Source organism: Ptychodera flava, chromosome 9 (genome assembly GCF_041260155.1).
Source record: "Ptychodera flava strain L36383 chromosome 9, AS_Pfla_20210202, whole genome shotgun sequence".
Classification (NCBI taxonomy): Eukaryota; Metazoa; Hemichordata; class Enteropneusta; family Ptychoderidae; genus Ptychodera; species Ptychodera flava.
In genome coordinates, this window is record NC_091936.1 from 1,878,706 (window position 1) to 1,890,302 (window position 11,597).

General features: G+C 34.9%; 1 protein-coding gene across 8 annotated transcripts in view; it reads left to right on the plus strand.

Annotated features, from left to right (window-relative positions):
- Positions 1-7,825, plus strand: part of LOC139141358 (amyloid beta A4 precursor protein-binding family B member 1-interacting protein-like) — a 76,555-nt gene extending 68,730 nt beyond the window's left edge. For all 8 annotated transcript variants that reach the window (XM_070710997.1, XM_070711002.1, XM_070710998.1 and 5 more), the window contains 3 exons: positions 871-995; positions 1,281-1,346; positions 3,400-7,825. In XM_070710997.1, coding sequence (XP_070567098.1) covers positions 871-995; positions 1,281-1,346; positions 3,400-4,419 — 1,211 coding nt within the window. In that variant the 3' untranslated portion in view covers positions 4,420-7,825. The remainder of the gene's footprint in view (positions 1-870; positions 996-1,280; positions 1,347-3,399) is intronic.
- The last annotated feature ends 3,772 nt before the right edge of the window (positions 7,826-11,597 follow it).

Sequence of the window (11,597 nt, forward strand, 5' to 3'; positions counted from 1 at the left end):
TATCGCATTATTGCACCAAAATCAATTCATTCCATTGCTAGAATCTGCATGCACGGACACAATTCATACTGATCTGAATGTAATCAGCTGCACTGTGCTATGTGCGTCGATCGGAGGGATTAGACTTTTCGTATAAAATGCAAAAACTCGCAAGACAAAAATTACTATGTTGCAACATTGTCAACTGTTACAGGTCTTGACGGAGAAATTTTCATTATTTATTCTAAATTTCAGTCAGTCATAAGGACCGACGTGTTGCTAAAAACTTTCGGCCCGACGGGAAATCTGTCGGTCTCGGACCGTCGGACCGACGTTAATTTCGCACACTGTTCTTAAGGTGTAATTTCCCAGCATGTCAAGGTTACACATTAACTTTTGCATGTTCAGTGCAAGATCATTTGTTTTCAAATATTTTTTCATCACCTGATTCAATATTTGTGTTTCATTATTCCTTTATAAAAGTAGTCATTGTATATAAGTAAGAAGTATTTTTGTCATAAAAACTGTAGCTACATGTGTATGCATGTGATTTTTATTTCAGATATATGTCTACATGTATGTGCCTGGTGACTTTATTGTCTGACTGTTCTTACAGCTGAATAGTTCCTTCAACTTAAAGTTAATGCAGAAGCCATGTACAAAATACTCTGTCGGTCTCATTATTTGATGTATGCCTATGACCATCCTTTACTGTGCTAACTTTTGCACTTACCATTTACTTGTTGATATTATTTGAGTATGTTTTCATTCAACAGATTTTATTGTGGAGGAATTTTCAATTTAATTTGCAATGTTCATATTCAGTGCAATGCAAAATTGTTATGTTTTGCAATACTTCTTTCTAAAGTTACTATATCATGTGATTTACAGAGACAAGTGGTACTGGCAGTATGAGTGGTAGAAGTAACACTATCTCACATCCACACAAGAGTGTCAGTGATGTTTTTGCCTCAGCATGGAAGAAAGGAAGTGAGCTACAACAACAGCAACAAAAAGTATGTTGTTTCCCAGTTACATCTTATTTCATAACTAGATTTCATCACCTTTACTAATCCACATGGAGTTTTCATACATTACCGTTGAAATGATAGTGAAGAATTACCAATTCACGTTATAAAATTGATTGTAGCTGTGGATCAACCCTGAAAGTTCAATTAACTGCTGCAACTTCAACATCACACACTGATAAAACAGCCTACAGTGATTTGTCAACAGAAATTTTCAATAATCATAAATGTTATAGAGAATGTTTAAAGTAAATGGCTTTGTTTTTTTTATAGGAAGACAGAATGTCTATGTCATCTGTGACAACAGTAGACAGTGAAATATCAGAACCAAAGAGTCAGGTAGGGATGACGTGTAAAGATGAAACAGATGATGAATGAATAGTGCATGTCCCCCTTATAGAGTGTGTGACAGTTGAGGTCAGTAGTATTTGTTTTCTATGCATGGCAATCATTTCTTCACTTACATACCACTTGCTGTAAAGACCTTCTCATAGAACTCTAGCATCATTATTGCATACGCGTAGACGTCACCATGAATCTACATGTTCATTACTCAATAGAGCAATGTGTTCAATCCATGCTTCCTTTTATTGCATTTAACCCACTCGGAGAATTTTCACATCCTGAGAATGTTGAAATTAGCCATGATCAGAAAATCACTACCTTCAAAGATGGTGTTTAATGTGGGTTAGCACACTTGTGCTGTAAGAACACCAGATGATGAAAACAATATCCATGAAAATTGAATGTTAAGACTTAGGTACGAAAAATAGCATACTATCAATAGCTTATTGTACCTATGTGAAAAAGGGAAATACATTGAGAATGTATAAAAAGGCTGTTATTTTAATATCAAAGAGCAAACAAGACAGACATCTGATCTGTACTTTTGAAGGATGACCAATCCTAAGAATTGAATGAGGATATGTTCAGTTCAGCAATTTTCCAAATAAATTTGATGTATGGTAGCAAGAAATCTGCACATATTGCTGGAGTTGGTAATGTGTTTCTTTGCATGTGGAATAGTTGTATGACGCAACTTGCATGACATTGGCAGTTGTTTTTTATGTTTAACAAATGAAATAGTGGTATAGATCTTATCAGACTATTCTGATTAGCTTGGGAAGTTGTTTTGACATGTTTCAGTTCCAATTGTTTTCAATTTTAGCTGAGGCAAATATAGATAAATGTTGTGTTTTTCAGTAGGTACCTAATGCTTACAAAAATTGATAATATGAAATAAATATTCAAACAACTTCTCAAACTACCGGTAACTTTGTATAATGAGAACATTTAGATAACCCAGTTATGTGCCAGTAAATATATTCTGGTTTTTTTAACATGAAAATTACTCTAACAACAAGAATGCAAATAGATACTAACAATTTTTCTGACATTCAAGGAAAGATGGTTTCACCAACAGACTTGATTAACTAACTGTAACAGTGCACACAGTAGTGTGACAACTAGCCCTAGAAGTACATTTTGGTTTCTTGAAAATCCATTTCACATAGTCTAATGTTAAATGACTAAGCTATTTAATATTGGTTGGGAAGATGTGTCTTTATTTTGGTCTTTGTGAAATGAAATATTCCTACTGTTCACTTCAGTCAAATGTTCACAATGTCCATGTTAATGTCAAGTGTTAATGGGTCGTTTGCCATCCATGTGAATAGGAGACGACAAAAACCTGGCAATTGAGACTGGCAAGGTGGTGGGACTAAGTCTTAAATAATCAACCTGTGATGAAAGTATGTGAATTTTACTGAAGTGGCATATATTATGATATACTTTTCATGAAATTTTTTAAAATTTGTACATAATAAGTGACCTCTTTTTTATTGTGGTGTTTGATGTAAATCATAACATCAATTGAAATTAATAACGGGTATGGCAGGAAATGTGTACCTAACTTGCCTCTGGAAATTGCCAATGAAATTTGAAGAACCCAGAAGTACAAGAATCTAAGAGCTATTCTGATAATATTAACTTTTAATAACTCACATGGTGTCACTAATCTAGGGACTTTGCATATCTTAACAAGAGGCTTTTGTCAAATTCTGGTGGAGGGAGCATGTTTTATTATATGCTAATGCTTCTTGTAAAAAGTAGATGAATGAGTGTATACAGGAGACAATTGAGATACTGTAAAATATGGCTTGTCAATGTATAGTACCGGTATATACACATGTATATACATAGTATGAATTCCTGACAAAAGATCCCCATCTTGGCTTGGAAATCTTCTTCAAAAAGAATGTTTGAAAAAAGTTTCTGAGTTTAACCATCAATCATGACTACTCCTCCATCAATTCTATCATAGAAGTATGTCAGTATGCAAGTATGCTTTTTATTTGTGTGTAATTCACAACTTGTCCTTCTTCCTTTTCAGAGTTCTCGAAGCAGCAGTATGTCCATAAGCAATGGTAGCACAAATTCACAGATCTGGCAAAGAGATATTCCTCATGGAAGGCAAACAGTCACTGGAGTACCACTACAAGGAATATTGAAACCCTCACCCCAAAGTCAGAAATTTGAACAACCTGTTCAACATGTAGACATGGATATTCAGTCTCAGCTGTTGCAGTTAGAATTGGATTTAGAGAAACAAAGTTCACAAAGTACAGTATCTCAGCCGGGTTTTCCAACAACGTCATCCAAAACCCTTCAATCTGATGGAGTTGATGGTAATGCTAACCAAGTACCAGTGACAACAGTAAAAGTAATGGCAAAAGACAGGCAAGCTGTGTCAGTTACTGTTAAGCCACCCACTGGACTGACAAAGCATGAGTCTCTGAAAAAGAGCAAGCCTCCGCCTCCTCCAAAGAGAAGTGCTGAAACCATGTCAAGGAGTGCATCAGTTGGTAACTACAAAACTGGCATTAGTCCCACAAGAGAAAGCCAAAAACGAGTGCAATTCAAGGATGATCCACAAGTTGACAGGCAACCCCCTTCTGCCATGATTCCAACACTACCACCACCAACAGACAGTGATCTGCCTCCTCCACCATTCCCTAGCAGTTCACAAGCAAGAAGGGTAACAACACCTACTACACCTAGTTTTCCAAGTCCCCCTCCTCCACTGACTCCTACTACAGCAAATGTACTAACTCCTACAACTCCAGACTATCCAGCTCCACCTCCTTTATCTGCATCGAGTGACAAGGAAGATATAACTCCCATGAGTAGACCCAAATCATCAAGTGCTGGAGAAATAATTAGCTCTCTGAATGTTAACCCTGGTTTTCTTGCAGATTTGCAAAAGGCTGTCAAAAGTCAACCACAGGTACCATCCCCTCAATACCAACAGCAACAAGATGGCAAAAAGCCACCTCCTCCACCAAAGAGAAGTGGAGGTTCCATTAGCAAAGGAAAGAAAATGCCTCCCCCTCCCCCTCAAAGATTTACGTAAAATGAAATTTGACCTGGTATAAGCGTAAACATATTTTATGAGTCTCAACAAATTGAAATGCCAGACTATCAACTACTTGCCTGAAAACATGAACTTTGACTGATGTTTTTGTTTTAGATCATTTTGTAAAAATTTACAGATTGTTTAGTTTGTATCAGACTCCAGTGAATGGTAAAAAATGTACATTTATCACTGTTATTTTGCACATGCAAATTTTCAAGCAATGCAAATTTCAAAACCAAGAGTGTTTGCATATACAGTGGTTTGTTTTAAAGAAATTGGTGATTACACTGATATGTTTTATATGAATATCTAACAATGAAGTCTAGTTTCTTTATGTAGGTCAAGTAGTTTGATCAAGCTTTCTTGGTAAAATTTACAAAAATGATATATCCCTGGATTGTTTGTAGACATTTGAAGGTTTAAAACTTGATGGTCTTTCCTTCTGTAATGAGTTATCTTTAAAATTTACCAGATTCAAAGTTTTTTTTTTGCTAAATACCAACTATCAAATCATCCTGTAAATTGCATACTGAATGACTTTTCTGTCAAATTGGTAAAGTGAGGAAAGTGGAAATTTGGAAAATCTATATTCTATTCTATTCTTTAATCAAGATAGTATCTAGGACAGAAATTATTGAAGATAGCATATTAAATTTGTGTTGTCAATAATGTTAAAATCATAATCATTTTTCTTTTAGTTTGAATTTAAATGTTTGAAAGAGCTGGTTGAATTTTGATATTTATTAAAATATATTTTAATATGTAGTTGTATTGGAAATAGACCTTACATTTAGTATCACAATAAATGAAAGCAACTCATTGTCATTATTGACTAGAAGTCAGTTGAGAGAGACAGAGTATCTACCAGTAGCTTGCCAGGTATTCAAGGTTTTGTTGCCTTTTTATGCACCAAAACTTTAGATAGTGAAACAGGATAAGTAATCGATAAAACGTGCCAAATATCTATGTTATCCTCTGATTTGACAATGTATTGTAATGTGATATCACAAAGGGTTTATAGTATTACAATAATAATAAAGGTAATTTTACCATAAACAGAGATATCTACTAGTAAATCTAATACTCTGTAGGTGTTGAAGAACATTTTGAAAAATCCTGAAGACTTTTACATTTGTAGATTCTACAGCTAAGGACCTATGTACACTGGGGAGCAGCTTGATATATTACATTGGAGTGTTATTCACGTTCTGTGCCATTACAGGCAGTATCAGTGTTTCTGTTGCAGTACTACTCTCTACAAGTAGCGTTTGTCCTTAGGAAGCCAAATTACATGTAATACTATGCTACATGCTTTGAAATACTGAGTGATAATCATCTAACCACAGTACAAATCCCCAGCTCTTTAGCTAAGTGTGTTGGAAGTAAGGCTGGTACAGTATCAACCAAGTGTTATTTGGTAACATTTGTTTTGCCAATTGATGTCTTCCATTTAATAACGCTCATATGTATGATCTAGTATGCTTTACTTTGGGTTATTTTGTCACCAACATCCTATAGGCACAGTGTTCTTACTATGTAATTCTGTCCACAGTGTATGTGTGTATGATCAGTATCATGTATCTGCTGTCTGTAGACAAGTCTGAGCCTATGATAATGTTGGTATTACAAATTGGTGTTGAGATGCGTCCAAGTCAGATTAAGATTGATAATATTTTGGCTGTCACCTGCTTATAAGTTAGTCTTTGATTTGCATTTTTAACAAAAGTCTGTACTTACAAAGTAATTTGAAATATCACTGTAAGTATATCATTAAGGCTTGGTCAGGCATATACCAACAGAATCTTCAAGATGAAAGGTTTTCCTGATATGTCTGCCAGCACTTGCAAGAAAATTTTACTCCTAGTTTTATTAGTTCTGCTGTTAACAATAAAGAGAATATAAAATGGGAGACTGTCTTGTCTTTACCTATCAACTGTCAACTCTTTTTTACAAGTGGAACTTACGACAAATCACCGATCCAAATACTTTGATACATGGTAGATATATTTCTGATAAGCCTTATTAGTTTGATCAAGCATAACATGTTCATTTGTAATTTTTATAGTAATTTTCTCTCATGTAAAAAAAATTATCTTTTCACCAAGCACTGTTCAGATAGCTTTGAAATTTCATTCACAATTTCCAAGAGACTACCTTATTCATGTGAAATTCTTCAAATGATAATGAAATTTGCATATTTGTATTTTTTTAGGATTTTTTTCATAATTTTTGGTAAAGAACTCCAAAACCTTGTGTCCAATAGCTTGTTAATTTGATTTTAAGATACCTTGTGATGACCTAAATTGGATAGCCTAAATGACAATGAAATTTGTCTCCCTAAACTTTTAGGGTTAATTTTATTATTCTTGCCCTAAACATCTGTGAAAAAACATTTCCAATGACTTTCAGATTTCACTTGCAGGTTCCCAGGAATTATATTTTCTGATATAGGCAAATAATAGTGTGAAATGTGCACATGTACGCTTTTAGGGACTGTTAAAACATTCTCAAAAAATTGCATCCCAGATAACTTACAAGTTTTGATTGATACATTTCAAGAAATGAATTCATTACAATAGGTGCAATTATGATGAAATATCAATGTTCAAATTTCTTGAGCCAGTTGCTCATTTTTTGGTTACAACATCTAATAGCTTTCAAATTTGGTTTGTATCTCGGAAAGAATTATTGTTTTATGAAATGAGGTGCTTTAAGTAAGATTTTTTGTTGCTGTCCGTGTCTAGTAGGTTTCCAGAGAAAATTTAAAAACAAACACAGTGTGAACGCTATTACAAATAAAAATATTATTTTTCCAAAATAAACCAAATTAAAATTGAGCGTATGTTTATACACTCGTGTTTTTTGTCTGTATTTGTTTTTTTCCCTGGCTGGCTGGTAGGTTTTTCAAAAATCCAAGGACAGCAAACAAAGAATTTTCTTTTGACTAATGAGGAAATGTTGATATTTAATTTTTGAGGTTCAAATTACAATGTGATTTATCTTTTCAGTTTAGCTGTCCCGTAGACATTTACAAAGTCATGCCATTACTATCTTAATTCAAATTCAGCACAAGGACATTGTTCCTCATGATGTACATAAACCTGTCAGTTATGTTTTACAACACAGTCCAGTTTGGCTAACAAGCAGCCATTTTCTTATGGAATTGTTTCATGTTTGGAGCAATGATTTAATAATGTATGTTAACAGAATATTGTTGAAACTTACCTTAGTACATCACAATCAGCAAATTAGAACAGAAATTTGCACATAAATTCATCTATGATGTGATCCAACGTGGCTACCTGGCAGCCATCTTCTTTTATAGATTTATCATGTCCAGCACCATTACTGACTTGATCCATTTAAAATATGATGAATAAATATGAAACATTGATAAACTCAAGCATGAACTGTGTGCGTAGTATTTCAAAAAAGCTCATGACATATCTGGCATGTTCCCACTTTAATCTTCTCCATTTATTGTTACTGCTACAGATGAATCTTGCCTCACTAGACTACTTATTAACAGTTTATATAGTGGAAATGCAATGTATAGTACCAATTCTCATTTTTAGCTCCCATATGGCCATACATGTATGTGCCAATGGAAGCTATTCTTATGGGTTGGAAAAATTGCTTGTCTGTATGTATGTGCGTCTGACTACTGCCAAAGCTCCTAAACCGCAGCACCTACCATCTTAGTATTTGATGTGCAGGTGCACCCAGGGGTGGAGATGTGAAATTGTTCAAATGAACATGTCGGTGTCAAAAATATGCAAATGAGGAGAAAAAAAGAAAAATCCTGCAAATTGCTAAAACTGTAAGTGTTAGCCAGATTAGGTTGAAACTTGGTATGCAGGTTCCTTTAAGTATTCTAAAAGAGATGTTAACAGATTTGGGTGAAATTTGCAAGTTTGTATTTTTGGGGTAATTTTTTCAGTTTTTAGTTAAAAAATCTCATTCTCTGAAACGGATTGTCAGATTGCTTTGAAAGTTGGTACCCATGTTCCTCAGGATGACCTCAGTCAAGTTTGTATAAATTGTATTGAAATTTTGATATTTGTAATTTTTGGGCAAAATCCTATGTATTGACAAATATGTTACCTTTTTACAAGCACACGGCAAACTTCTCTGGATTTTTCATTAACAATATTTTACATAGACTGAAATACATAATATGCAACCAATGTTTACAATTTGCCCATACACCAGATACATGGAGAGATTTCAACATACAACCACTAACTCAGAAACTCTACAGGCAAAAGTAAACATTGTTTTCTTCCAGAACAGCTGGTGCATCCACATCTGAAACAACTTACAAACTTAACCAATTACAAAGATGATGACACAAGAGATAAAGTTAAGAAATTTACTGTCGTGTGCAGATAAGAATGGACAGTGAAACTGATCTAAAGGTTATCACATTTGTGTAATTGGTTTGTGAAGTTGTTTCAAAATTTACTACAGGATCGGTAATTTTAGTTGAGTTGCGGCAAACAACTGACGGATGAAAGTGTTGTTTCACAGTAGGATTCTGCTGTAATTGTTGAGATAAAGCAATAAAGTAGACACTGATTAGTGTCTGTGTTTGTAGGGTAAATAGGGTAAAGATTTCCTGACTTTCTATCCCCGTACATTTCAACAACTTTCTCACTTACTACTTCTGGCATATGTGCACCTCTTTTCCTGTAGATAATGATTTTTTTGCCAAAAAACTTCATACAATGCAAAGGCAACAAGAGGCTAATGACAACTAGACTCTGACTTAGCTCTTATACACAGTAACTCAGAGTGGTGGTATATAAGAAATGTAATATGATTCTGTGTATATGAAGTGTACTACAAAGTGTACTCCCTGGTGTGTGTTATTATGGGTCCATAAAAGCTCTTTGATTTTCACTACAGTTATAACAAGTCAGTGCAACTTCTGAGGCAAGTTTTAGAACAACTTTATAAACCAATTACACGAGTGTGGCAACATTTAGATCAATTTCACTGTCCATTCTTATCTGCATATCAACGTAACTGTGGTGAACTTCACTATTCCTTTCAAATCCTTACCTATGTTGACATCTTAAACTAAAATACACTGCATGGTTAATTGCATGAAAAAAGATATCAGGGGTGGACCATTTGATATCCGGGAGGGGGGGTCTGGAAGATTGAGAAGTTACATTATCTTTTTTATCTGATCTAATGTACATTATTTTCTTCCCACTATCCCACTTCATCTTTTTGTCGAACTTCTCTGGCTGACTTTGTTATTGACACTTGTTCGGAACTTTTTTCAAAATCTGCTAGGACCCCCCTTCCCCAGTAAAAAGGTCCGCCCTGAAACATTTCTCCTTTCCACCCTCAGCACATGTGTAGAGGAAAACAAACCAGCATTTCATGGCGAAATTTCTGAGTCATGTGAACCTGGCCAGCATAAGATTCCTATCACAGAATTGTATCTTCTGTCTCAATACAGAATGGCAAGTTGGTTGAAGTGTATCATTAAACTTCTCCAACACAGACAAGCAGTGTTAAATATTTACATGAATTACAATCTCAGTCCCAAGAAAAGAATTGTACAATCCACAATCTTGGAAAATACTATTAGGTGTTTTAGCAATCCAGTCTATCTAAGCAGTCTCAAGCCATGTTCTTACACCCAACAAAAAATTCAACAATTTTAATCAGTGTTACCTCTTTGTGAAATTGTCAGGCTGGAGTAATACATCTACTGTGACAGCTGATATCACCATATATAGTAAATGACTAATTATGTAGCAATTAGATCATGCAATGATTTGACAATCAGTGGTATACATTTTAAGGCTTTTGCTATTGCAATGGAATGTTGTGACTTTGTAAATTCTCAATGGGACGTGAACTCACAACCTATGGTGGCAGGTCACCTTGGGATGGCAATCACAGTCAAAACCAATCTGCTAAAGCCAGCACCTATTGTTTACATAACTTTCATATGTCAAGTAATGTGCATAACCTTTCAAAAATCGGTTTTCCCTATGTTTTGTTTCAATGCTTTGAGATATGTGGCTGAAATTTGTGTGAGTGCAAGCTGTTCTAAGGGTCTTCCTAAGTGTGTCTCAGAATTTTTTTAAATCTTCTAAAACAAGTTTTAAGCCAGAAAAAGTCTTTAGAGTGGTGAATTTAACCCCAGTTGATTTCTTTAAAATTGTGCTCCAAAAAAACTGAGCAAGGTATAAAATATCTGAGACATGCTTTGGAACAGCGTTGTGACAGCTTGCATTCGACAAAGTTTGAGTTAGATATTTTGAAGTATAGAATTTTTGTGCACTGAACAGATAGAAACAACATTTATTGTTGATCTTTGGTACCCGTACTGGTATATACCAATTCTGATCAAATTTTAGCGACACCGTATAATTGCGGTATTTTTGAATGAGGCTAGATAATGCAAAATAAAATAGTTATTTTTTTGTACATATACTCTTCGTTCAAGTGAAATATTACATTTCAGAAAATAGAGTCAGGTTTTTGACTTAATTTTTATCATATGAAAATTGAGTATTTTTACCCCGAATATACACCCCTTTATCCTTTGAGTAAACTATTGCTACTATACAGTACTAAACTTCAGATTCTCTGCCTTTTGAAAATGTATGGTATGAGGGGCTTCCTTGTTGTCTCAGATGAGAAATATCCCTTTAAAAAAACGTCGTGCAACGCACTTGTACCCTGATCTCATGTATCTATCATTCTGATGGCACAAAATTTGTACACAAACACAAAACGTGTAATTAATTTTTCATATAAAATTTCCAATTTTATTAACAGATCGAACGCTCACAGGATAAATCCCCTACAATGTAAGAACCACAGGCATTCAACTCAATACAAGCAAACCATCACTGATGTAACCAGTTACGGTTTGCTCGCATTTAGTCGAACGATTGTGGTAAGAACCATGTTTTTCGGGTCGGCATGAACTGATCTTCCAGTCTAGTCCATTGAGTTTTATAGCGCCTCCACTGATTAGGGAGCGTTCAGTTATTATGGCCGGGGATGGGCCGGCAAATTCTTCCTGCGCATCAGTCAAAATAAGTGAACCCCCTACCCACTGCATCAAAAAAGTGATGACCTCCCCTTTTAAGATGACAAAAATTTCATGACCCCCCCCCCCACACACACACACACACACACAC